Genomic DNA, 27,723 nt, shown 5'->3' on the forward strand with positions numbered 1-27,723 from the left:
GAAAAAACTAGATCAGTGTGCCCCTTTAACGGCTCACCAACTGGCTTCCCTGTTCCTGCATCCCACAGTCAGACTGTATTATCGTCCGAACCAGAAACGATACGAGTCCCATCGGAGAGAATGAGACCGAGTTAATCCCATCAGTGTGCCCAAGGAAAGGCTCACACACTAACTGCCCCGTCCCTGCATGCCACAGCCGGACAGTCCTATCTGCAGAACCAGTTGCGATGCGAGTCCCATCCGGAGAGAATGAGACTGAGAGGATATAACCAGTGTGCCCTGACAAGGGCTCTCCAACTAGACGACCTGTCGCTGCATCCAACAGCTGGACAGTGCCATCGTCCAAACCAGTGGAGAAGCGGGTCCCATCCGGCGAAAGCGAGACTGAGGTGATGGAATTGGAATTGGTGGGCTCACCAACTGGCTTCCCTGTAGATGCATCCCACAGTCTGGCAGTGTGATCCAAAGAACCAGTCGCGATGCGAGTCCCATCCGGAGAGAATGAGACTGAGTTGACAAAATTAGTGTGCCCCAATAAGGGCTCACCCACTGGCTTCCCTGTTGCTGGATCCCACAACCGGACAGTTTTATCGTCCGAACCTGTCACAATGCGACTTCCGTCTGGTGAGAACGAAACTGACCTCACCACATCAGTGTGCCCCTCCATGGGCTCACTGACAGGCTTTCCCGTCGCCGCATCCCACAGCCGGACGGTCCGATCACTCGAACCAGAGACGATGCAAGTCCCATCCGGAAAGAACGAGACTGACATAACCCCACCGGTGTGCCCCAGCAAGGGCTCACTGACAGGCTTCCCCGTTCCTGCATCCCACAGCCAGACAGATTGATCATCCGAACCAGAAACTGTTACAGTTTCACCTTTTTCACCCTATCACCTATTTACTAATCATTCCATGACATTCCATGACATTCTATCGTACAATGTTCCTACTCTTTTTCCTATTCGCTGTTCATATTCAAGCTCCACTTCAATAACCTTATATATACTCGCTACTCTACACTTTGTATCCTTAACTTGACCTACGCAGACCAGGGCCTGCAATCTAGCTTCATCTCTATCAGAACATTGGCTTTACTTGAACCTTCGAACATTAAGACGTCTAAACAACACCAAGTGTAACAAAAGGTCAAGTTACTCTTTCTCTGCGCCGTTACTTGTAACGTAGCGCACGAACCCAGAACCCACGACGTCTCACTCGGCAATTTGCCCACCAGGATTCGCCTGGTCAGAAGTGAGACAGACTTTTGTGAAAACAGAAGACGACGAAACTTGGACCCTAGCTGAGTGGAGAGACTTTTACGACAAACTCGCACCAGCAGGAGAATGTTGGAACTTTTGGACCCAACAATACGAACCCATTGAACCCATTCCACTTAGATCAGAAACCCCTATCGACATCGACTCAGACGACGATATGCCCAAAGAAATCGGATCCATCCCTGAAGCCTTCAATGGTGACACCAGAAAGGCGGTCGGCTGGTCCCTTCAGATGGCAGCCTATATGACCCTCAACAGCGAAATCTATAACGAGGATAAGAAGAAAATTATCTTAGTCCTTAGTAGGATGACGAAGGGAGAAGCAGCGAAGTGGGCTGAGGGAGAGTTGAAGAAAGCTACCACTACCGAAGCAGGCTTCGGTCTCTACGACGACTTCTCCAAACGCTTCACTGATACATTTTACCCCAAGAACATCGCCGACACCGCACTCCGAAGAATCTCCACTCTTAAACAGACCGGCAGCGTAGCAGCTTACGCCTCATTATTCCGCACCATCCTTGCCGACACCGGCATCCACGAAGAAGCCACCAAGATTCTCTTCTTCCGAACCGGTCTCAAATGAGAACTAGTAACCACCATACTCGGGTTCGAGAAGATACCCGCTACACTAGATGGGTGGCTAGACAAAGCCCTCGATGTAGAAGTCAGGAGGACGTTTACCAACCCACCTTTGCAAACCAGAGGACGTGATCCTTATGCGATGGATATTGATAGGATGGAGGCAGGAGAAGATGACGATGGTGAGAAAAGTACGAGGAAGACCTACCTCTCGCCCCAAGAGCGAGAACGCAGAAAGAAGGGAGGCCTCTGCTTCAAATGCAGCAAGAAGGGCCTCATCAAAGATTGCCCTAACCACCCTACGGTAACAACTGCTAGGAAAACCCAGACTAACTCCGCGTCTAGCTCTAAAGAAGACGCCGAATACCAGGAGTTTCTGGAATGGAAAGTGTTCAAAGCAGGCCAGGTAAAGAAGCCGAAGAAGAAGGAGGAGTCAGAAGATGAGGATTGTTAAGACGGAGATCTGCACCGGTGTCAGAATCTCCACAAGTAGGACTTTTAGTACAGAGCGTTGGTGACTGCAATTCTATGCGCATTCCACTCACAATTAGCTCAACTAAAAACAACAAAACCACCGAAGCGGCCGCCCTGATTGACTCAGGCGCCGAAGGCGAATTCATTGACGCGAAATTCATTATCAGAAACCGAATCACAAGTCACGCACTCGAAAAACCCATATCCGTACGAAACGTGGATGGTACGCTCAATAAAAATGGAAGAATCACACGGTACTGTAATTTATCCTTTTTCATACGCGGTATTCCCATGCGAACGTGTTTCCTCATTACCTCATTGGGAGGAGAGGACGCAATCCTGGGAATAAGCTGGCTAAAGAAAGAAAACCCAGATATTGATTGGACCCGAGAAGAAGTCCACCTTTGGGAACGAAGCATCAAACCAACCATCGAAGAAGTAGAAGACAAAGACGCCTATCACTACACCAAGGAAAGTAACGATGAGGAGTGGGATCCATCTAATGAAACCACTCCAGAATCCTTTTCTGACGAAATCCCTGACCTCTTACCTACCGAAGACGACACTGATGAAACGAATGTTATAGATCCTGATGACATCTTGATTGCCTACATCAAAGGCGAACATGTTTTTGGAACATTCGCAACGGAAGTATCCGAACCTCCTCTCACTGACGAACATATCCCCACAGATCACCGGTTTTACTTGACACATGGCACCCTATTACGGAAAGCAGCAAACACCTTGCAACTTCTCGCTCAAGAATTTACGAAACCCATTAAGAAAACTTTCGAAGAACTTGTCCCCAAGTCCTTCCGAAAATATCAAGACGTATTCGGAGAAGTAGCTAACGGAACTTTACCACCGGAACGGAAATTCGACCACAAGATTGAACTCAAGGACTCCTTCGAACCACGCAAGTGCAAGATCTATCCTCTCAATCCTCAAGAAGAAAAAGCAATGAACGATTTCATCGATGAACACCTCACCAAAGGGACCATCGTACCCTCGGAATCCCCTCAATCCTCGCCATTCTTCTTCATAGGAAAGAAAGACGGCTCTCTCCGACCCTGCCAAGACTACCGATACCTAAATGATCACACAGTTAAAAATAACTTCCCACTACCGCTCATATCTGACCTTATAGATAAACTCAAGAACGCGAAGATATTCACTAAAATGGACATCAGATGGGGGTATAATAATGTGCGTATGAAGAAATCAGACCAATGGAAAGCGGCATTCGCCACCGCCCGCGGACTATTTGAACCAACGGTAATGTTTTTCGGCATGTGCAACTCCCCGGCCACGTTCCAATCTATGATGAACAACATCTTCGGCGATATGATTCAAGAAGGATGGGTAATTATTTATATGGACGATATCCTCATATTCTCAGACGACTTCGAAACTCACCAGATCCGGACACACAGAGTATTGTCACGACTCCGCGAACACCGACTTTATCTAAAACCAGAAAAATGCACATTCAACGTCACAGAAATCAATTATTTAGGGATGATTATATGACCAGGATCAGTAACTATGGACCCGGCTAAACTCATGGGCATCTCCGAGTGGAAAATTCCGACTCGGGTAAAAGATGTCAGATCATTCTTGGGATTTGCTAACTTCTACAGACACTTTATCGCCGACTATTCTACGATTGCCAGACCCTTGATTGACCTCACGAAGAAAGATGAACCCTTTATTTGGACAGAAGAACGCAACAAAGCTTTTGAAAAACTCAAAAAGACCTTTACGACCGCTCCAGTACTCCAAATACCGAGCAAACACTCTCCTTTCACCATCGCTACTGACGCCTCTCTATATGCCACCGGAGCAGTACTCCTTCAAAAAGACAACAATGGAAACTGGTTACCATGTTCCTATCTATCTCAAAGCTTTAACCCCGCTGAACGAAATTATCAAATCTATGACAGAGAACTTCTAGCCATCGTCCGAGCTCTCAAAGCTTGGCGACATTATCTTATTGGATCTCCCTATCCCATAACCGTACATACTGACCACAAAAACCTACAATATTTCAGAGACGTTCAAGACCTCAACCGACGTCAAGCACGTTGGCAGACCTTCCTTTCTCAGTTCGATCTCCGCATTCAACATGTACCAGGCAAAGACTTAATCATACCCGATTTATTATCTCGTAGAGCGGATCACCTTCCGGTCGATAGCGACGAAAAGGACAACGTATCCATTCAACTTCTTCCTGATTCATTATTTATCAACGTCATTGATTCTTCTTTTACGCACAGACTACATATTTCTTCCTCCATGGACCCAGTAGTACACACAGCGCTAAAGGCGCTTACAGACCCAGAAACCCCGCCTCCACTCCGCTCGGCTCTTTCCGATTGGAAATTGAGCGACGGAATTCTACTTTATAAAGGACTTACCTACGTACCCCCCGGCGAACTCCGCCATGAACTCACTTCCCTCCATCATGACTCACCTACCGCAGGACACCCTGGACGGTTCAAAACCCAGGAACTCCTATCGCGAGACTACTGGTGGCCAGGCCTCTCAAACTTCGTAAAGAACTACATCGAAGGCTGTAGCGTATGCCAACAGAACAAAGTCAACACGCATCCCTCACACCCTCCTCTTTCCCCTATACCCGCTCCCATTTCCAACCGACCTTTCGCTCATTGCTCAGTAGATCTTATCACCGACCTCCCACTATCCGATGGGTTCGACTCTATCATGGTCGTGGTAGACCATGGACTTTCGAAGGGGGTAATTCTCACCCCTTGTCTCAAGACGATAGACTCCGAAGGAGTCGCAAACATTTTCTTTTCCAAAGTTTTCTCTAGATACGGACTTTACGATAAAATTATATCAGACCACGGACCCCAATTCGCATCCAGATTCCAACTCGAACTCGGAAAACTCCTCGGATACAAGAATTCCCTTTCCACTGCATTTCACCCCCAAAGTGATGGAGAGACCGAACGAGTAAACCAAGAACTCGAAGTCTACCTCCGAATCTTTTGTGCCAATGACCAAACGGGATGGGCCGCCATGCTTCCTCTCGCTGAGTTCGTCCACAACTCACGACACCATTCCGCTCGCGGAACATCCCCATTCTACCTCATGATGGGCTACCACCCGAAACACCTTCCCGATTCACATCCTAAGACCAACATCCCTAATATCGAACAAAGACTCCTCATGCTAAATAAAGCACGCGACGAAGCGCTAGCCGCCCACGAACTCGCACGTAACACTATGCGTCAACGAATCACATCTAAATTCGTACCATTCTCTATAGGCGATAAGGTATGGCTAGAAGCCAAAAACCTTCATCTCGGATACCCTAATCGGAAACTTGCCCCGAAACGGGAAGGACCGTTCATTATTACCCAAGTCCTCTCGCCCATCACGTATAAACTAAAACTCCCCAACCAATGGCGTATTCACCCAGTATTCCACGCCGCTCTTCTCTCTCCATATAAAGAAAACGACATACATGGCCCCAATCACATCACCCGACCTCCTTATATCGTGAACGGAGAAGAAGAATACGAAGTAGAAGCCATTATTGGTCATCGCGGCACGGCACGTCGCCAAACCTATCATGTGAAATGGAAAGGATTCCCGAGTTCCGAGAACGAGTGGATGACGGAGGAACAGTTGGGTAATGCTTCAGACATTCTTTCTTTCTATAAACGATCACATCGTCTCTAATATTTTGTAGTAATCTGGGCTTACTACCCTTAAAACGGGGGTAATGTTACAGTTTCACCTTTTTCACCCTATCACCTATTTACTAATCATTCCATGACATTCCATGACATTCTATCGTACAATGTTCCTACTCTTTTTCCTATTCGCTGTTCATATTCAAGCTCCACTTCAATAACCTTATATATACTCGCTACTCTACACTTTGTATCCTTAACTTGACCTACGCAGACCAGGGCCTGCAATCTAGCTTCATCTCTATCAGAACATTGGCTTTACTTGAACCTTCGAACGTTAAGACGTCTAAACAACGCCAAGTGTAACAGAAACGATGTGTGTCCCATCTGGAGAGAACGAGACTGAATTGACCGAGTCAGTGTGCCCTTCCAAGGGCTCACCAACTGGCTGCTGCGTTGCTACATCCCACAGCCAGAGAGTCTCATCCCATGAACCTGAAACAATACGAGTTCCGTTCGGCGAGAACACGACTGAGCTAACCGACGAAGTATGCCCCGATAATGGTTCACCAATGGCCCGCCACGTTGCTACATCCCACAACTGGACGGTCTTATCTTCCGAGCCAGACACGATGCGTGTCCCATCCAGTGAGAATGAAACTGAGGTAACTGGCCTGGTGTGTCCCAGTAAGGGCTCGCCTACCGGTTGCCCCGTTGCTGCATCCCACAACCGCACAGTGCAATCATACGATCCAGTCGCAATGCGAGTCCCACTCGGCGAGAATGAGACTGACCCGACCCCATCAGTGTGTCCGCTGATTACAGTCTGAACAGCCGTCCAGTTGATATCACGTCCAGGTGCTACACGAAGAGAGTTCGGAAACCATGCAGAAAACGTTTTGGATAGTGCAGAGTTGAGGGGAGAGAATGGAAGTGCTGATACATAGAGATGAAGTGTGCTGTGCAAGATCATGCCGCCAAACACTTGAATGAATCTCTGCACGTCCGTTGCAGCGGACGAGACATCTTCGTATCCGGTACGACCCTGTGATTGTGATTGCGCATTAGTGAGCATGTTATCTGACGCTTGATAACCGTGTGCTCACCTTCAACCACTTGGCAATGAGCGGAAGGGCGGGGACTGCGCCACTGAGCGCATTGATGAGGCAGAGTACTTCGAGCCAGAAGAACAGTCGCTCATGGTCGAAGAATAATTTTATTTCATTTGCGAGTTCTGCATCGAAGTCGGTTGCTTGTACATGTGTGGGCCAGAATCGGCAGGTATAGGATAGATGTGGAGAAATGTATTTTTTGACTCGTTCTCGCAGATCGGGATCTTCAGAGTTCGGGAGATAAGATGATCTTAAATCACAGATATTGAAGCAGAGTTCATCTTTCATCACTCCAAGTGAGGTGGAAGCAAGGTTTCGTTGAATCTTCCGCACATCGACGAAGAACTCTCCAGCGTGTGATTGATCTGTCAGGAAATCGCGAAAGGATGCATGAAGAGGTCGGATTGGGGTGGATGAGTTGGTGGTGCCGCTGAGGGATCCCATATGTTCCACTATGACCTCCACTTTATAATGCTCGCTTTCATCTGGAAAATGGCTTCACATGGTATTCAGGGCATTCAATGGGAGGGGTTCGGCCGTGCCAAGGATTTGTCCCATCACGGAACGAAATGCTGCTAGTTGTGTTTCCTGAGATTTAAGGCTTGCGTGTCTATCCTTTGACATGCTCTGTGTAAGAATGAAGTCATACATATCATACAACAAATGCTCCCGTTCGACAGGATCGCGTGACACTATGATATTGAAGAATTGATCGGAAGATAAGCTAGGAGGAGGTGCTTCGATGGATTTACAAGCAAGACGTGCCCACTCAAAAAGACCATCAGCTTTCTGGGCGAGGACTGTGAACTCTTTGCTCCCAAAATCCGAAAGCCCTTCTAATTTCTCTGATACATAGGTGTAGATATCGCGTTCTGCCACTTCTAGTGGAAATGTCGTCCATAGAAATCCTTCGAATGTGTTGAGCGCCCGCAAACGAATTCTGAATGTCGCGAAGCGGGCGGGAGGTGACTATGATCTGGAAGTTCTTTGGCAGTTTCGTGATATGGGTGATGGTTGGGTCTCGAAGTTTACCGGAGAGAATGCGAAGAAGGTCGCTACATGTCTCCACTGCCTCGCCACTTTCGTCCAGTGCGTCGATAACAATCACGACGGGCCCCACGGGTGACTCAGAAAGCTTCCCTAACGGTTCTATAAGAAGCTTCTGCCACTGCTGTACGACGTCCGTTGTAGTCTTGAACGCAGTTTGATTCTTGACTGCATGCGCTAACGCTCGTCTCATCTCCGGATGACGGTCAGCCAGGTCTCGCGCGATAGTGGAGAAAACCTTTTTGTGGCGATCCTCCGTATTTCGGTCGAAGCAGTAACAAGTACCAAGTCCGCCCACTCCGATGAACGAGCTGGCAATCGTGTGAGCAATGGCTGATTTACCCGTTCCGGCAGGTCCGGATAGCCATAGCACACGTTCGACATTGTCTCTGCTGTTGTTGATCCACCCCATGATGTCAGAGAGAATGTCAGTGCGGGTCTCTTGCAGGCACCGCTTCCTAGTATCTAGTCCTGTGGCCTCTGCATAAGCCATACCACTGAATTCCAGTATTTCGCCTGTAGAAGTATGAATGTATGTCGAATCAGAAGCAAATACAATCCTCACTTGTATCGTGAATATAGGTGGCTATGTCGCGAGTGACTTGGTCGCGGAAGTTTTGCATGAGCGCATCCAACACGTCGCTATACCGTTGTATCGCATCATTTGTTTCCGAGATGATGTTCTTTCCGAGTCTCTCCCCTATGATACGATTGAAAATGTGCAAAGTGTAATGACTTGTTGGAGACTCACAAAAGCTTTTCTTGTCTGAATAATCCCTGATGAAATTGGCGCATTCTAGGGTCTGCTGAGAGATCTGTCCCAAGACATCCTTCATTGACGAAATCTTGAAAAGCGTGTCGTCTTGCGTTATGAATCCATACACTTGACCCAACTTCCTGTACAGGTCGAGTACCACTTCGTCATGATCCGCTTGAGCAAGAATTATCTGCGTGCAGAACAAGTGAGCAGGAAATATGAATAACGGCAAGAAAAACGTACTTTTGATGCGCAAGAAAGCACGCCCAATGCCATCTTTGCATATGGATGCACCTGCAGAACGTTGTTAATCTAGTTCTAAGAGAAAGAGAGAGAACAAACCTCTGTTATCGTGCCGATGACAGTGTCGAATACCCTAAGAGGTTGAAGATAGGTGGTCCCTATGCTATCTATGGTATCGAGCGCTGCCAATCCATTTTTGCCTCCGGATAACACAGGTCTCGCACGTCCCCAAATTTGGTTCATCTGATCTGCACCACGACCAGCATCCTGAAGTGCCTTGTTCACAGATTGGGGATCAGCATCTTGTTGCACAACAGCAGAAGTATCCTGAGCCTGGTGTAGTCAGCAGAAGTTAAACAGAGAACAGACATCGGAATGTCACCTACCTGAACGGAGTCGCGGCTGCGTGTTGAATCATTGAACTTTGAGCGCTTGTGTAAGATAGTATCAGCCTTATACCCGGACTGAGTATTGATTTCGACTTACAGAAATCTTTTTGACCACACCATTCTTAACCCTGCCCAGCAAGCGACAGATTTTGCCACGGGGTCGGCCCTAGAGAAAGGATGGATCGACATTGAGTTTCAACTTCATGAACATGAACCACTTACCCGGCGCTCAGCAGTATTTGTTTCGTTGGGTGTCTCGATGTCTGGAGGAGGAACTGACCTGGACTCGGGGTTCCCCAATTGAATGGAGTTGTTCATGGTGAATAGTTGATTACAGTAGTGCAAGACAAGAAGTTGGAGAACTAAGGTGCGCACCGGCCTCGAGGCAATGTTTGCTGCTATGTTGACTTCAGGCGCTAAGCATTGGGTGCGTGCCACGGAACTCTGGGAAACACAAGGAAGAGTCCGAGTCGAAGCAAGAATGAATCTGATTGGGCTATATATAGCTGCATATACTTGAATACCGGATTGAAGTGAGTGCAAAGTTGAAAATAAAAAAAAGAACAGCGCATACTTCTGTACTATTAAATGTTGTGTAGGTGATCGGATGGCAACTTGAACCAAACTCATCAGTGAACTGACCTCATTGTTTAACTGGGTGCTAAGCGCTAAGCTCTAAGGCCTGGGACTTCCGATTTCTCCCGCGAAACAGTTTGCTGAATGTGTGTAATTATTGACTTCAACCGTCTGAGCTCGGATTCCGTCTCTTTGCATTGTTTGCAACGCCCCAGTCTTTGTAAATCTCTCCCCTCATGCTATTTGCGTGCTGCTACATAGTAAAGAACAACTATTTTAAGTGAACCGGTGACTATTCCCATCCCACTGCTCGTCACCTACCCCATCAACGATTTCTTTCGCATCATCGATCGCGCAACCACCTCCCAGGCTCAAATCGCGAAGGAGTACATGTCGTGGAGTAGATGGAAAGACGAGAAAAGTGAGACACACCACCAACCTTTGAAGGAATTGAGTCGCTCATGCTTGGTATGAACAATGCTTGTAAGCTATAATTCCATCATGATCATTCAGTGAGTCTCCAGCGCCTGCAGTTCCAACAATCCATTTTCTACAGTATTATCATGTTCAAATTTGACCTCAGATGTTCATCTTAGCTGTGAGCTGTTCAATGTTGGCGTGTATGGCCAGGTCAGCACCTCTTCGATATTGACATTGCCAGCACGAGGACTGTCACTTTATCGATCCCGACTCTCTGGACGTTGAGTGAACGAGTAAATGAGGGTGAAAAAGTGAGCTTTTGATCTTATCAACGTTTCATAGCTAATATGCCTTTGATCTATCGCTGGCAGGTCCAACCCACGGTGTTCTGTTTACTCTAAACCAGACACCTCATACACTCATATCATGTCCTCCTTCCACTCTCTATTTGTGTCTCGATCAGCAGTGTCCCACAAATTGTTCAATCGACACCAATGGCCAAGTGGAAACGCTCACTAGTGTGTCGCTACGTGCAAATCGGCTTGCAAGGGTGGGATATCCTATGTGATGCATATTCCACCAGCGCAAAGAGCGAATTTATTGCAGCAGTCACTAACGGCTTCGCAAGGCTGGTCACGTTGGCTACAGATTGGTGCCCTTACTGCGATACACATTGTAGTGTAAGCTGGACGCTTACCATCTGCTTACGAACCATGGATCACGTGTTACGTTCCCTTTATATTGTGACATTCGACGTCATATTGCTTAGACTCGGGTCTCCTACGTACCACCACTTGCTCGCCTGTATAACGTCCTAAAGAATCATAACTTCGTCCTATTAATCTCGCCCGATTCGTCTTAGTGTTACTTGCCGATCCTCGGCGGGTTTCCACCTTTTTTTTAATAGAAATGAACTAATTGATCTCCTGACTCATTATCAACCAGATTGCAAACCGCCGGGCTCCCCGCCCACCAATTGACCTGTCAAACTGCCTTCTCTGCGAAGGACACCCACCGTTCTCGAACCTCTCGTTACGCGACAGCGTGCGAGGAACCAAAGACCCCAACCGCCACCTGAACGATCCTCACCAGATCCATCCCTATCCACTTTGACCTCTATACCCTCGAATCCTAGTACACCTGTTGGACACGTCACGCCACCTGCATACTACGACTCCTCCTCAGAATCTGACCTCGAAAACACGCATACATTCCATTCTCATACTCGTAAGATGACGAAATCTGCCATTGTTGAACAAGCCGCTCCCAATAAACTGCCAAAACTCCTACCGGGCGAGCTCACTCCAGAAGTGGCTCGTGACTGGGATAATGCGTGCACCACATATTTCATGCATAAGGGAGTCGTCGCGGCAGACCAGGTGAAAATGGTAGCGTTTGGAATGATGGACCCGCGTCTGCACACATGGTACCTAGCACAACGTGCCGTATTAGACGCGGGAACATTTGAAGATTACATGACCGCCCTCAAGGACGGTTGGCTCGATACACACTGGGACACCAAGCTGCGAAAGAAGGTTCTCGGTTCATGACAAGGAACGCGCCCATTCTATGAGTGGGCACTTGAACTACAAAATCAAAACGCGCTTCTATACAGAAATGCAGCACACCTCTCAGACACCCAATTACGAAACCAACTTGAGGCCAATATCTGCGATGAGCTCACTACATCTGTACTCAGAGCTGGACTCGCAGATAACCTTACGCTTAGAAAATGGATTGAAGAGGTGAAACACCTCGACGATAAACGACTAGAAGACCTGGCTTCCCACAAGAAAATTGCGGAGGAACTATATAGGTCCTCGAAATGTTCAACGTCAACCTTCCAAAACAAGTCAAGTTCATCCTCCAAAACGTTCAACTCATCCTCGCGCCTTGGTGCCTTGACAGAGACAGAATGTAACTTGCTGATCGACCACAAGGGTTGCTTCAAGTGCCGCAAGTTCTACATTTCTCACTGTTCCAAGGAGTGTACCGACGGCGCACCTGAAGCTTCGAGCTACAAGCCTCTGAACGAAGCAGACGCCCTCGCTGCCCGGCCAAAGACGACACGGAACAAGACTGTGGCGGCCGTGGCGCCAGTAGGTGCCGTTATGCCTTCTTCAGTTCTCGAAGAGAGTTCAGGTTCAGAAGATGACAAGTACGTCGCACCTTTTGAAACCGCCCACCTTATTTGGCCCTGCCTCTTGGCAGGACCTTCTTCTGAAACGTTTGAACATATCGACGCTTTGATTGACCATGGGTCACATCTAGTTCTTATTGACGAAAGCGTTGTCAACAAACTGGGTCTGCGAAGACGCAAGCTCCATGCAAACATAGAGGCTAATTCGGCTTTTCTCAGTTCTCCTTCTGTTGCATCTTGTTCTTTCTCTGAATATGTTCTTTTGTCTCCTTCCTCGATTAATCATGATTGGACTTCTCGTACGATACGCACGATCATTGCGCCTAGACTCGCAGTTCCACTCCTCCTCGGAGGACCCACACTTACCTTGACGACATAATCATTTGGTCACAAACAGTGGCCAAGCACGCCAAGAACGTGAAGCTGGTCCTTGAGGCACTACAAAAAGCTAGTCTATTCTGTTCGCCAAAGAAGACATCGTTGTTCTGCACAGAGTTGGACTTTCTAGGTCACCACATCTCGGCCGCCGGTATTGAGGCTGATGCTTCGAAGGCCAAACGCATCCTCAACTGGCCAATACCACAATGCACCAGCGACGTCAGGTCCTTCCTAGGACTGGTCCGTTACCTTGACCAATTTCTGCCACATCTTGCGGACCACACTCACGTGCTGACGCCTTTGACGACGAAAACAAATGAGCAAGATTGGCCTGGATGGAACGACGAACACCAAGAGGCATTCAACGCTATCAAAAGACTCGTCGTCAGCCGTGAATGTTTGATAACGATAGATCACGATAACATCGGAGAGAACAAGATCTTCGTAACTTGTGACGCGAGTGACTGGCGCACAGGCGCCATGCTGAGCTTTGGACCGACAGCACAGACAGCGCGACCAGTTGCCTTCGACTCGATGCAGCTGAACGGCGCTCAACTCAACTACCCCGTACACGAAAAGGAGTTGTTAGCTATCGTGCGCGCTCTCAAAAAGTGGCGCATTGAACTTCTGGGTACCCCATTCATTGTGCATACCGACCACAGAACACTCGAAAATTTCATGACTCAAAAGGAATTGTCGTGGAGACAGGCCAGGTGGCAAGAGTTCTTCGCTCAATACGACTTCAACATTCAGTACATCCGAGGGGAGGATAATTCTGTCGCTGACGCGCTATCCCGCCTGCCCCCGGACACTGAAGACATCCCCTCGTACACTGAACGCACGTTACACATGCCAGCGAACATTGGAAACAGCATGAATCCGATAGCGCTGATCTTATCCATAGCACCGGATCCTTCACTCCTCAACGACATAAAGACTGGATACACAAAAGACCCATGGTGCTTGAAACTGACGAACCTGACAGACTCCTTCCCAGGCCTGGAGCGACATGATGGACTCTTGTATATCAACAATTGGCTCGTGGTCCCACGTGTTACACATCTACAAGAGACCGTTTTCCGACTCGCACACGATGAACTAGGACACTTCGGAATCGACAAAGCTTACGGTGCAATCAGAGAGTCATTCTATTGGCCGAATATGCGACGCGACCTGGAGGAAAGCTATATACCCGGATGTCCCGAATGCGCAAGAAACAAAAGCCGTACAACAAAACCCACTGGCCCCTTGCATCCACTACCAGTGCCTGACCAACGTGGCAACTCCATCGCTATAGACTTCATCGAACTGCTGCCCACAGAAAAGGGATACGACAGGATAATGACAATCACCGACAGGTTAGGTGCTGACATACGATTGATCCCTTGTAGAATGAATATGAGTGCGAAGGAAATCGCCAGTTTGTTCTTCGACCACTGGTATTGCGAAAACGGGCTACCACTCGACATAATCTCCGACCGCGACAAGCTCTTCACCAGCAAATTTTGGAAAGCGCTTCACCAGTTGACCGGCGTGAAGCTGAAAATGTCGATGGCATACCATCCACAAACAGACGGCTCCAGCGAACGTACGAACAAGACCGTCAACCAACTACTAAGGTACTTCGTCGATCGACACCAAAATGGATGGCTAAATGCACTACCGCACGTATGGTTTAACATGATGTCAACTATTAATGTGTCCATGGGGTACTCACCTTTCCACATGCAACTAGGACGGATACCTCGCAGACTACCTCCACTAACGACCGAAGGAGTAAAACGAACACGCGAGGAATTTCCAGCTGACGTGGCGAACACATTGGAAGCTATCATGTCATTGAAGACAGACATAGCGGACGCTCATGACGCTCTAATAGCTACGAAGGTCAGTCAAGCTAACACAGCTAACTTGCACAGGGGAAAGGAACCCACATTTGATGTCGGCGATCTCGTATATCTCTCAGCGGCTCACAGACGAAGAGAATACCTCAACGGCAACAACAGAAGGGTAGCAAAATTCATGCCACGCTTCGATGGTCCCTACAGCATAGTATCAGCCAACGCTGAGTCGTCAACATATACTCTTGACTTGCCTGACCACACTAACATCTACCCTACTTTCCATGCCTCTGAGCTGAAGAAACATATTCCCAACGATGCTGAACTATATCCCTCAATAAGTTTCTTCCAATAATAAAACTTATGTTACTGTCTATTTGACCAACCAGTCTTTGGTCCATATGATTTTAGAGACTGTTGTCTCTCCCTCTGAGCTGAAGAAACATATTCCCAACGATGCTGAACTATATCCCTCAAGAGAGCTGCAACGCCCAGGACCCATCGTGACTGCTGCCGGAACGCATGAATGGGAGATCGAGAAAGTGCTGGATAGAAGAAACCGAGGGCGCGGCCACCAGTATCTCGTTCGATGGCGCGGATACGGCCCGGAGAATGACGTATGGGTTGCTGGAAGAGATCTTGAAGACACCACCGCACTACAAGACTATAGCACAAGACTTGACACGAATACTGCCGAAGAAGACACAAGAGACACACCTGAGCTCGAAGATGAGCTTCAAGACAAAGACACCTTAGAAGCTGTGAAGGAAGCGGATAGACCTATGGACACCATGGAAGATTCTTTGGAGGATGAGAGGGTGTAAGCTGGACACTTACCATCTGCTTATGAACCATGGATCACGTGTTACGTTCCCTTTATATTGTGACATTCGACGTCATATTGCTTAGACTCGGGTCTCCTACGTACCACCACTTGCTCGCCTGTATAACGTCCTAAAGAATCATAACTTCGTCCTATTAATCTCGCCCGATTCGTCTTAGTGTTACTTGCCGATCCTTGGCGGGTTTCCATGTAGATGACGTCAATGCAACGATAAATGTGAGGAAAAAGAAACACATTGTTCGTTTGAGATGATGTGATCCGATGCTGAGGGCTCGAATAAGGTTTTTAAGGTGGGTGGACACCGATGACGGTAGGACAATGACTTGCTTTAATATTATCACGAAAACATTTAGTGAAATGGTTGTGGCGGCTAGCCATTTTGACGCGCCTGCCTCGGTTGTGGTGCGCTCGTAACGTGGCTTTGACAAGGCAAAATGCCACTGTGGTGTTATATTCACGCGAAGACCAAACAGTACGCAGAAACCTCATACACTCATATCATGTACTCCTTTGACCCAATATCGCCTCTATTCGTTTCTCAATCAACAGTGTTCTACATATTGCTCAACAACAGCGCCAATATGAATGCGGAAACACTCACCCAGTGTGTCGCTATGTGAAAATCGAAATTGGAGGGGGCTCGTCGACAGCCACGCACACACTACCACCACATTCATCAGTGCTGTTACAACAGTCACTATCATGTTGGCATGGATCCCCAGTTAGGCTACAGCTTGGTTGCCTTGCTGTGACAGACAACATAGATGCTGTCAACGCAACAATATAGGTGAGGAAGAAGCACATTGTTTGTTTGAGGTGGTATGGTTGAGGTGGGTGGATGCTGGTGACGATAACAAAATGACTTGCTTTTATATTATCACGAACAGGTTTTGCAAAATGGTTATGCTTGGCAGATGATACTGCGGCAGAACCTACTATCCCTTCCGGTCATCTCGTGGGTCCTGCGGCCTGCCTCAGTCGTGATGCAATGCACCGGTGACGCGGTGATGACGAGGCAAGGAATGCCATGTCAAAGCTGCTGATAACCGGCCTACATTAATTTCTGACTCCATCCTGTATTGTTGGCAGAACTCCAGGGTATCTATGACTTGCAGAGATGTAATTCAGATCTTTTGACACAGTTTGAATTCAATAGAACATGAATATCGATGTCCCTAAAGTAAGATGGTGCATGTCAGGCTGGAGGACGCCCCTCGCATTGTTATTTCAACCAATTCCGAAATTCACCCACTCACTCAAGGTGTACCATGACGATACTCTCAATATCTTAGTTGACACATTTGAAACACTCGGCAAAATTCATACAAACCTTCGACAACACAGCATCGTAATTGGTGTAGAGGCTGAGAAGCCCACCCGCTGTCGACAAACGAAGTTGAGGTGCTCGATGAGAATGCTTTTGATTTTGACAAGTTTGATCATGTCGAACAAGGAATAGGTCACGGTGGTTTAAAATTATGAGATGCTTCAGGCATGAAGAGACAGACACGACATGGATGAAGCTTGATACAGCAGGAATGAGGCTTGACACGCTAACATTCACTGGACCACCGTCAGTGCTACTAGAGGCAAGCACGGAAGGCGACGTACTGCAGAGTAATATATCCTGGCTGTACGAGTCCATCCGCGTCCATGATTAGCACTTCACCGGGAATAAAATTGGAAAGTGTATCGAGCGAAGGGGCCTCTGATACTAGGAGGTATTTGTGCATACAGAGAGGGACCAGGAGGAACTTCAATACTGATGACGGAGCTCGCGCCAGGGTAAAGTATGTCGTATGGCGGAACAACTACATAGGTAAATCTACTCTAAACATCAATGACTTCTAGCTCGTCATATTCTATTGCGTAATATGCTGAACCTACCACTTTGTGATCAAACTTTGTGCTAAGCAAATAAATTCTATCCTTATTGACCCACACGTCTGCTAACTCTGATTCAGCAGAACCAAACTTTCTGTCCAAGATGACCTCAACATAAGGCAGGGACGTTGTCAAGCTCCAAGGAGGCCAGCCAATGCATTCGTCGACTACTGATACTGTAGACGGTTCTTTCACCACTCGTCCCAGACCCCGCCTGTTCGTCACAGCTAGCGGGCTGAAGTCCAAAATGTGTAGTAATGTATACTCCACATCACCTGAGGCTGACGTGCCGACTGACAATGCCTGCAAGACTCGATTCCCGCTAATGTGAACTTTGGATTCACCTGAGAGCCCGAAAACACGAGTATTTGAAGGACCCCAGCGTTCCCACGGTACTGGCATTGCTGCTGCTATTCCTTCAAGGTTGAAGAACATCCTTGTGGAAATGACGAAGGTCCTATTTGCTGCCGTAGTAATGCATAGCAGCTGGTTTATGGGATCTGAAGTGTACATTGCTTGTTGGGCTTGTAGCTGTGGGGAGCTATCAATATGGTCCATCAGAAGGAAGCACTGGATATTCAGATATAGGCCGGGCATTATGAAGCACGCCAGCAATTGTGGCGTCTGGGACATATCCTTGATTGAATAGAGCTTCAACTCGTCGGTGACAACGAGCAACCTATTGTTTCCGAGAAAGCAAAAATCAATCGAGTTTGGTAAGTAATTCGTGTCACTGAGGATGCTCTAGATGGCGAATCAGCACTCAGCCGTCGAGTCTTTCAAACGTTTTCTGGCTATGGCTCACATTAGATGTCGTTGAGTGTTGCCAGTCCCAAATATGCAGCTGCCACATCTCCTCGAATGGATACACAAATGAGCGCCGCAGAGCAATATGCCTCCCAAATCCCTTGAGCTTGGCACTTTCTGCAACAAAGTGTTCGTCCTTGGATGCAAGCAGTATCGACGAAAACAATGTCCATCCAGCAGCTTGGGGGTGAACACCATCCCTATCCAGGACTCTAAGGCTGATGCAGAGTGTCTCGTAGTTCAAGTCGAATATATTGTCAGAATACGCGATGGCGATCAGGTTTTGTGCTGGATCCACAAATATATCGAGGTTGCGTGAGTCAGGAACTGAAAATAATGTTCCTGGAGACCAGTTGCGCTTGACTGTTTTTTGTGAGGGCTTTGGAAGTATCGGAACGATTGCGGCCATGTCCTCTTCTTTATCCCACAAGTAGATATGCCCATCTGCGACGAACTTTTCGTCAGAGTACATGTTCTTTGGTAGAGAGACTGTTTTGAAAGAGTTAGGGTCGACTTTGAACCATGCATGAGCTTTGTCCCTCAAGAGTTGTAGGTGCTTGGAAACAGGGATGCTCTCATTGTCCGAATTGGGAACATGGAGCAACCATTGGCCACTGAGTTCGACGATGTACTGAAGCTCGGAAGAGGACATGTACATTTGGCAAAGGACCTTACATACCTGCAAGACGATCATCGTAAGTATAAAAGTCCATATAGGACGACAATAGCATGACCAAAATCATAAATTGGGCTCACGGATGTACAACAAAGGATATCTCGGCAAGAAAGAAAGCTCAAAATGTTGAGCTGTAGTTCTCTAGGAAGAGACAGAAACCCTGGTTTCATCTCGTGGCTCATTCTCTTAACAGATCAGAGTAGTGCAAAACAAAAAGTTGGACAAAGGACGCGCGCCAGCCTCGAGGCAATGTTTGCTGCTATGTTGACTTCAGGCACTAAGCATTAAGCATTGGGTGGGCGCTACGGGAAATGCAAGGAAGAATAAATCGAAAATTTGTTGATCGGGCTATATATAGCCACATATACTCGAATACCGTACCAATCGACTGGACATGAGCCCAAAGTTGAAAATTAAAAAAAGACCAGCACCTGCTTCCATGCGAGGAAGAGAGGGACATGGTGCTTCCCACGACATCAGACGCTTGACTTCATATTTAGTACCTATTAGGGACTTCGTCTTACCCAACTCTTCAAAGTTTCAACGTTCAACTTTCACTTAGCACCTGGCAAAAACAACTGTGATGCAAGGCGTTGCGACACAGTCCTCGCTGGACGACGCCAGGAAGGCCTGTGCCAAATGCCGCGTAAGCGGGCACTAGAAGTAGATGAGTGAGTGGCGAGGGTAGAAGAATAGAGCAGTCGAGACTCGATATGCTTGAAGGGGGATACTTTGCCATCTGGAGACTGGGGAAAAACGGCCCAACCAAGTGTCATGGTAAGGCGCGCCCAATATTATGTTCCTTGATGAAAGGTCGTCTTTCGTATTGCTTTTTGCTTTGTGCTTCCTAGACGCTCGTCCATGTCCTCATTTCTGGCATGTGTTTTTGAAGTTTTGCATGTCCTTCCACGCCTCAAGTCTCGATATCCTTACACCCATCATTCTCATGGTGCTAGCTCATTGTTACTATACACAATGAACCACGTTCCCTTCCATTGACCTACTTCTCTCAACATTCAAACTGTGTTGAGGGCAACTGAAGCCTGACGACCCAAACTACTTCAACTGCTGCCGCCGCAATCTTCAGTTTTCTCAGTTCACTTTGGGAGGCGCCACACTCTTGTCTATTGATTTCGCTCGACCCCATCTCAGACAACTCGCCGAAGATCGCTCCATGCCCTCAAAAATCTGTCATATCGTTCATTTAAACTACCCCAAACTTGAATGCAATCATACTATGTATATAATATAATAGACAATGGATTAAATATATACTCCATATCGTACTCAACAGATATTTCTGCAAATCGATTTACAGGGACGAGATTATCACAATCAAGAGCTACATACAAGGATCGAATTAATTAACTGCGAGGAACGGAAAATACTGAAGACTCACTCCTTGTAGCAGTGCTGCCAGCGTGAGCCATGTGCCATGCAGCTCAAGTCAAGCTCAACATCACCTCCGAGTCTGGGTATCAATAATGCAGTCTGAGGATTATATCTAAATGTTTCTCGAGAAGCGGGTGGTACCCAGAATAAGAGCCGATGATTCGGTCCCATCATCCATCCTTCTCCCTCCAGGAAATTGAATGTCGACCTGCAGTCATTAGGGAGGGCACCTGCGAGTAGCTCAGCAGTGTCACACAATGCACGTGTCGAGTGTGATGAGAAGGAAATGAAGTGATCGTTTGCGGTGATGATCTCAGATCTGATACAGCCTCCATCTAAGGGGACTCTTTTTCATTGCCGTTTACGTTCAGAAATGAGCTTTCTTAATATAGATCACTTGTGTCATCTTGCATTCATGGATCACGTTGCACATACTGCAGTCACTTTACCTTGTATAATACATACAGCCAAGGTTGAAAGTACCCTGTTCTGAACAGGCCAGCTGATGTGGGCCCATCAATATATTGTTATGTTAAATACAGGTGGGCCCATGTCAAGGGTATATGTGATACCAACAGTGGGCCCATAGTGTGTGGTATAGTAGATAAGTGTACACTTTCCTATTGCCTTTGGTAGGTATTATATGGTAGGTAGGGTATGAAATATATATCTGATATGAACAGGTGGGCCCATACATCAGGAAAAACCCCCTTTCTGTATTGGGGACAATTAGAGCCGATTGTATCAAACTTGGAAAATCCTTTGCCATTTTCTCAAATGTGTGCCAAAAAGACCCAAATATTCGACAGTCCAAGCCAATGTGTGCAACGAAAAAAAGAATTCAAATGCATCAGAGTAAATTTTGAGATACAGAATACCATATCATTATACTAATTTACGAATGCCATGCGCAGCAAGCAGCACTTCCAATAGATGAGCTTTTCTTGCCTCCTCGCACTGTTTGATTTCTGCATCCCAACGATCTCCTACAAGTCGATAGATATAGTTTTGAGACACCGTCAGAGGGGCCGGAGTCTGACGGTAGGGGGGGACGGGAGTTTCAGGGATTTCGAGTGGGGGAGTTGCCAATATCCCCAACTCCGGAATTGGAATCCTGCGGGTCAGTGGTTTCTTAGACCTTGTACTTATAGTGAGTAACTGCCGACAATCAACGGACTCGGACTTACTTTTTGACGGGCGACTTCTTAATGGGTGAGTTCCCATCAACGCTAAACCCAAATGAAAGCGAGCGTGGGCTAAACAGTCATCAGCTTTACATCCAAGAAGCAATCATTACAGCATCCAAACAACCCACCGCTTCCCCGGTTTTAAATTCTCTTTGTCAGATTCCTGCAACAATGTAAGTCAAAGTTTTTGTAGTACAGACATTAGCATCTGCGCACCATAATAATAAGACACAAGTTGATAGATAGCAGTGCACGATCAAAACAAGAACGAATCGATGACTCGGTGTTGTGAAATTTTCGTCCATCAATGTGACCAAACCCGTGAGAATAAACCTGTCAGTCCCATCACGGTGCGTCTAAAACAAAGTTACATATGCATCTCTATCTGTAAAGGTATTAACGAAAAATGTGCTACACCTATCTAATACATTGCTTGTTGTCCATTCCCGAGGAGCCACAGGTCCAAACTTCGGCATCAAGTGGATAGAACGTCGGATATTGCGGACAGGCACGATGCTCGCCTGCCTCTTACCATCACGAAAAGCCCGCGAAACTTTATACATGCCATGGTTGGCCTGTGGTCTGTTGGCAAATGGCGTGAACCATTCGACATATGCGAGGTGATCAGGGACGTTTAAGTTGCGAAACATTGCTATTTTTGCTTTCGCCGAAAGGGAAAACACAACCCGGACCTGTGCTACACAGTATCCTAATGGCGGGTTGACTTGTTAGTACAATTCCACTGAAAAACGGCCCATACCTACCTTCCACACCCAAAGGTCCACCAATACCCAAATTCACAAGTGCCGTGTCAAACCTAGCAGGCACGTTCCTATGGTGGCGGTCGTGTCTGGCTGGTCGAGCATCAATCGAGTCGACAGTAAGGTTGTTCGGTGTTCCGTCATCATTGATGATGTTGTAACGGATTTTATGAAACACGGCCACAGATTGAAAAGGGAGTATCACATCCACGGCCATGTCCTCGAGCTGTCGTGCAGTCAGATCCGGCTCTGTGACCTGCACTACAAAACGTGCGAGGGCTGCACGGAAATGCACTGCACCATACTCGGCTGCAAGTGCCGAGAAAGTCACTCGTTTAGCAGAGGGGTGCTTTGCGACTTTGTATTGTCGGGAATACAGAAGATCAACGTGTGGCGGGGAATAACTGAATGATTGGTGCTGATTTGAGGAAGCTAAGGAACGACGCCACTGAATGAATTGATGGTGCCAAAGAATCTTTTCTCGTCGCTCGAGCCAAAGGGTCATCTGCATATACTCATCTTTGTGGTTTGTTGCGCAGTAGGCATCCTTTGCGAGGTCGATATGAAGCCATTCGGTATACTCGATATTGTAGTTGTCGGTCGTTCCAAAGTGTTGAATCATTGAAACATAGTGTCGAAAGGAGTGGAGCTTAGGCAAATTGAACGACGAACGGATACCAAGATCCACGAATATTGACTTGTTGTCATGAAAGCGATTGAGCGCATCGTCCAGAAGATCCAAGGTTCGTTGTGAGTGACAAGGATAGCGTGAAAGATACAGGAAGTCAAGCAGGCCTCTTACAGCACGGACCAGTTGGAGTGGTGATGCGCCATTTGGCAGGCCAATATCAATGATTATTCCCAGCAGGAACCGGCAAATTTGTTCGTGCTCCGTGCCACTAACTCGCGAGAGAATGGATATACCTTTCATGAAGACTCGCACATTGTGGTTAGGAGGCAAGCGTTTGCATCGCGCATCAATTTCTGCATCGCTGAATGCAGATTTGATCCATGAGATCAGGTGCTTGACGAGTCCTTGGTACAGTTGATGCAAGATGTCGGGAGTGATGGCACGAAATATGTTACAATGTGGTAGGTCTTCCCAGAAAGGATGATAGAGGGGTTTGATTCCTGCACTGCGACAGGCCTTAGTAAACTTGTAAGGGTCTTCATCGACAAGAGCGAGTGCATCAAGAATGTCACCCAGATCGCGGGTGTGAAAAGGCAAATCCTTACTGCCAAGTTCGTCTGATGGAATATCACACTTCGGACATTCACCAGTCTTGATGCCTGTGACAAGGAGCTGTTCAGGGTAATCTCCAATGTAACAGGCAACCAAAGGATGCCCACGCCGTAACGCACTGTCTCCGCTCATGATTGCCATCCCATTGATACCTGGCTCTACCAGTGGCTCAACAACATGGCGCATGCAGGCATGGAATAGATTCGCGAGACTTCGGCATCTCGCTGATTTGTTGGTAATATGTTCTAACTTGGTGGTGGGCAGATAGGCGAGGTGTATCTGAGCACTGCGAGAGGGACGTCGACGGATCTCCTTGGGCAAGTTTCCAATAGTCATGTACAAGGGGTAGGCAGCTTTATTCCGAAACATCGTTACTTGCATTTTGTCAGATGACAACAAGATTGGTATAACGGTGGCGCCCGGTTTCTCTTTCTCAAGGTGCTTCTATTAATAAACTCCGAGTTAGCGGTAAGTAAACAAGGCTAACTTAGTCCGTTACCTGTGTATTCCACCACCATTTACCAGTATGTAGATCGTGGTACAGCCTTTGCGTCTCGTCTTGATCTGTATAGTGCCGCTCTGGGACAAATACAAGGTAAGGTGCAAACTCTGGGTCTTTATAAAGCGCTTTGACACAGTCGATGATATCTTGACAGTACACATCGAAAGCTTCACCCGCCACCAAAATCTCCTTGTGCTGGAAGCGAGGCCGGCGTGCAGGTATCTTTGTATCAATTATTTTGTTTAGTTTGCGGGAGTTCTTGTATGACAACCCTAGCTTCTCGCACACCTGGCTACAGTGAGTATCCCTCTCGAACTAAATATCATTCCATAGTTATACTCACTCCTTCGATTTCAAGAAGGTCCGAGAATGATGTAGAACCAGGGCCTTGTGTCTTGGCCCAGTGCGCAACCTCATAGTCGATTTGAGATGTAAAAGGTGCCCAAATTCCATCCTCCTCGCCAGAGGACACCTGCTGATGATAGTGACGGTAGCCACTCTGATGACATCCTTCATCTGGGTCCGAGTCTGAATCCTCCAAGTCCTGGGTAGCTCCTGCATTGTGAAGAGGGAACTTAACAATATGTGGTCGTTAAAATAGTGGGGCTTCTGCATCGTGCCGGCGAGCACGATTTTGATCAGTGCCGTGAGTGCCGGAAGATGTGTCTGTGATGTGCGTGCTATCTTCCTCCATAGGCAAATCCTGATCTTCGATGGTCTGCTCTGCAACAGGAGGCTCCCAGTCTCGTTCTTGCTCAGCTACAGCTCCTTCAGCCTCCATATCCTCTTCCTCTGATTCCAAACCATCACCTTCAGCGTCTTCTTCAGCATCATCCTCAGGCCATTCCAGGTCCTCGGCTGCAGTGTTAAAGTAGTCGCCCTCAAATATATTAGGAGGTGGGTTTTCGAAGTTGTCTAATTCATGCTCATAGACTGCGCCATCAGATCGGTGTTGTACTTCGGATACCTTTGCAGTCGTTGGACTCGGAGGATGTGACTCGAAATGTAGATTTGGTGCCGAAGGTACGTAGTTTTGCATCTGCTCGTATATGATGATGCAAGCAGGATTCTGAGATTGAGCTAGGTGGCGAGAATAACCATTTTTAGTGAAGAGATGCTCACATCCATCGCAAGTAGGCATGATAGTAGATTGGCCTATGAAACTTTGGAACCGGATTGACTTGGTGAGTTTGTGTTAACGGCGTCTGCCGGATTTGTGACTTTTTTTTTTTTTTTTGCAAATCGATTCGATCGATCAGTTCTCTTCCTCTACTCTACTGTGATGGCGAAAACCAAAGGACCCACTCCCAATGAGAAAGCTGCAGCCAACTTGCAAAAAGCTGCAGCTCCGAGTCCTGCAACATCGGATGGCCGGCCTGTACGACAGGCCAAATCTACTGCCTACAAGAATCAAGGTCCGTTGTTCGTTGTGCCTTGCAATCATTACTGTTGGTGTGCGCTGACCCACTTATTTAGTTTGGATGGCAGAAAAGAGTACTAATCGGAAACGTGCTGCATCCAACAATGCCGAATCAGAACACATCAAGATGCCTCGAATCGTGACATCTGACGCGAAGTCCAACACCAAGGTCGTGTCTGCGTCTGAACTGTTCGACTCAGACAACGACATTGCTGCATTAAGTGGCGACTCCAACAAGCATGGCACCGGTGACGACTCGGACGACAATTTAGATGCATCCGATGATGATCTCAAATCCCTCAAGGCGGACAAAAAGAAACTGAAAGAAGTACTGGATCTTGAAATAAGTTTTTCATTATGGTTGGAAGTGTCTGCTCTGCTGATTTCATCTCATGTCAAGCGACCTCAATTTGTAAATCGTGCACGGTCCAAGAGCACTGGCTCTGAATTGTGAGGTTCTCATCTTAGTAAGGGCACAAGTGACACTGATGACGACTCGGATGAGCCTCGCACAACTCGCGCAGCTGTCTCTGATAGAGACGATGACATGAAGGCCACGCAAAAGACTCACTACCGCACACCGGCACCAGACAAGTCAAAAAAAACGATTAAACATAAGGTATTGTCCTATTCTTACTCTGTTTGCTTATTGTATGTACTAAGGTAGGTTGCAGAACACTTTGACCGAAGGAGTTCGAAGCAAACGCCAGGAGAAACAAGAGCAGGAGGGGAGTTCATGTTTTTTTGTTTCTTTTCAGACGGCGCTGACTGCTAGTTTCATGGTTGATAGAAACCGACTTGGCGGGATAGTACTGAAGACATGAGTGATACACTTGTGACTGCCTCAAATCCGAAACTTGTGCGAACGCGCGAGGAGGATTGGCCTCTGAGCAGCTGGATTATTTATAGTACATCAGGCAAGGTTAACCTAACAGATCAGCAGGCCCATATGCAGAACATGCTGCGCGCTTCTATCACCCGCATCCTTGAGTACCTCGTGTTCGAAAATGCGTATCCTGACTTGGAGCATCGGCGGAAGATTACGGGAGACATTTTGCTCGCGTGCACCGACGATTGGCTTCAGTGGTACGTCTTCGAACTGACACTTAATGCTTCACATTCTAACAACTTTTCATAAGCCCGAAGGTCATATCAGCCATTTCCGGAACAATGTGCGAAAAGTGGCTCAAGCGCATGTAGCGAGTCACTACGGTCTCATCAAAGGCGCTGACATGAAGGTTGCTGACCTCTTGAAAAAAAATATGTTCATGTATCCTGTCAACAGTAAGGTATGTGTGCTAATTGATTGATTCATACTATCAACTGATGTGTGTAGGACGAACCGATTCGAAGCAAGTCGTACCAGGCACCTGCCATCCTGGACACCATAGCGGAGGCCTTTTTTGTTGACGATGCGAGCGTTGGAGTTAAATTTCACGAGAAATTGGTGTCGACTGTCGAGGATCGTCTGGACGAGAGGGAGCTTCCAGTTGCTATGGTTGCTCTCGCAGGAACAGCAGTGAGTTCGATTTAGGACTCCCTGAGCGAGTTACTTATTGCTGTCTAGGTGCGCAGCGTCATCATGCAATATTCATCCGAAAAATACGACCGTGATTTTAATTGTGAATTATATAGCGGGATCTACAAAACACTCGTAGGTATCCTGAATGGTATCTTTGACACTAGTGAGCGCAAGTACCATGTACTGATGCATTCTGTCTATAAAACTGTCTAGTATGTGCTCGTTCAATTGATTTTCTCGTTATTTTACTGATCGTGTGCGATCTCGAGACGGACGAGGCATTGATGTTCCTTGACATTGATGCAATGCCAGAGTCGGAGGAGTAGTAGGTGATGAGCGCTAGTAGTAAAATTGACTAGGATTCACCTGAATTTGATTGTTTTTGCGATGTTTGAATTGGATCTATTGTCTAATTTACGCTTTGGTATTGGTAGTAATTAGGGTGAATTGTCTACAATTGGGAGGGGGATTAAAAAAATTAGTCATATCAATGGAATGTATCGAATCCTCGACAATCCGCGAGAATTTGGTGATATTGTGTCAAATTAGGAATCACCGATTTCCCTGATGTAAATGTATTACTGTGTT

General features: G+C 47.2%; 8 protein-coding genes across 8 annotated transcripts; 5 read left to right on the forward strand and 3 right to left on the reverse strand.

Annotated features, from left to right (window-relative positions):
- Window positions 1-2,015: 2,015 nt before the first annotated feature.
- On the forward strand, window positions 2,016-2,312 carry HD556DRAFT_1245001 (uncharacterized protein; the record flags this gene model as incomplete). The annotated part of the gene is made up of 1 exon (XM_041298496.1): window positions 2,016-2,312. The coding sequence occupies one exon, from the start codon at window positions 2,016-2,018 to the stop codon at window positions 2,310-2,312; it is 297 nt and encodes a 98-aa protein (XP_041155787.1).
- A 10,741-nt stretch (window positions 2,313-13,053) lies between these two features.
- Window positions 13,054-13,203, forward strand: HD556DRAFT_1221975 (uncharacterized protein; the record flags this gene model as incomplete). The annotated part of the gene is made up of 1 exon (XM_041296823.1): window positions 13,054-13,203. A coding segment is annotated over one exon (150 nt), but the record flags the coding sequence as incomplete, so codon positions are not given.
- A 69-nt stretch (window positions 13,204-13,272) lies between these two features.
- Window positions 13,273-13,521, forward strand: HD556DRAFT_1218776 (uncharacterized protein; the record flags this gene model as incomplete). Its single annotated transcript, XM_041296750.1, has 1 exon — window positions 13,273-13,521. A coding segment is annotated over one exon (249 nt), but the record flags the coding sequence as incomplete, so codon positions are not given.
- Window positions 13,522-14,739: 1,218 nt separating this feature from the next.
- HD556DRAFT_1220042 (uncharacterized protein) lies at window positions 14,740-15,075 on the forward strand (the record flags this gene model as incomplete). Its single annotated transcript, XM_041296776.1, has 1 exon — window positions 14,740-15,075. A coding segment is annotated over one exon (336 nt), but the record flags the coding sequence as incomplete, so codon positions are not given.
- A 2,457-nt stretch (window positions 15,076-17,532) lies between these two features.
- HD556DRAFT_1403191 (uncharacterized protein) lies at window positions 17,533-19,290 on the reverse strand (the record flags this gene model as incomplete). The annotated part of the gene is made up of 3 exons (XM_041303872.1): window positions 17,533-18,369; window positions 18,431-19,111; window positions 19,189-19,290. 3 exons carry the CDS (start codon window positions 19,288-19,290, stop codon window positions 17,572-17,574), a joined length of 1,581 nt encoding a protein of 526 aa, XP_041155791.1. The 3' UTR covers window positions 17,533-17,571.
- A 1,222-nt stretch (window positions 19,291-20,512) lies between these two features.
- On the reverse strand, window positions 20,513-20,692 carry HD556DRAFT_1214822 (uncharacterized protein; the record flags this gene model as incomplete). The annotated part of the gene is made up of 1 exon (XM_041296657.1): window positions 20,513-20,692. A coding segment is annotated over one exon (180 nt), but the record flags the coding sequence as incomplete, so codon positions are not given.
- Window positions 20,693-22,043: 1,351 nt separating this feature from the next.
- On the reverse strand, window positions 22,044-25,334 carry HD556DRAFT_1434002 (uncharacterized protein; the record flags this gene model as incomplete). The annotated part of the gene is made up of 6 exons (XM_041305285.1): window positions 22,044-22,396; window positions 22,452-23,751; window positions 23,785-23,970; window positions 24,191-24,481; window positions 24,537-24,748; window positions 24,824-25,334. The coding sequence occupies 6 exons, from the start codon at window positions 25,332-25,334 to the stop codon at window positions 22,044-22,046; spliced, it is 2,853 nt and encodes a 950-aa protein (XP_041155793.1).
- A 141-nt stretch (window positions 25,335-25,475) lies between these two features.
- Window positions 25,476-27,461, forward strand: HD556DRAFT_1496966 (uncharacterized protein; the record flags this gene model as incomplete). Its single annotated transcript, XM_041308905.1, has 8 exons — window positions 25,476-25,608; window positions 25,670-26,025; window positions 26,086-26,232; window positions 26,404-26,699; window positions 26,770-26,902; window positions 26,950-27,132; window positions 27,181-27,283; window positions 27,349-27,461. 8 exons carry the CDS (start codon window positions 25,476-25,478, stop codon window positions 27,459-27,461), a joined length of 1,464 nt encoding a protein of 487 aa, XP_041155794.1.
- Between the last annotated feature and the right edge of the window lie 262 nt (window positions 27,462-27,723).

The sequence above is a fragment of the Suillus plorans genome (genome assembly GCF_016647745.1).
Source record: "Suillus plorans strain S12 chromosome Unknown HD556scaffold_67, whole genome shotgun sequence".
Lineage (NCBI taxonomy): Eukaryota > Fungi > Basidiomycota > Agaricomycetes > Boletales > Suillaceae > Suillus > Suillus plorans.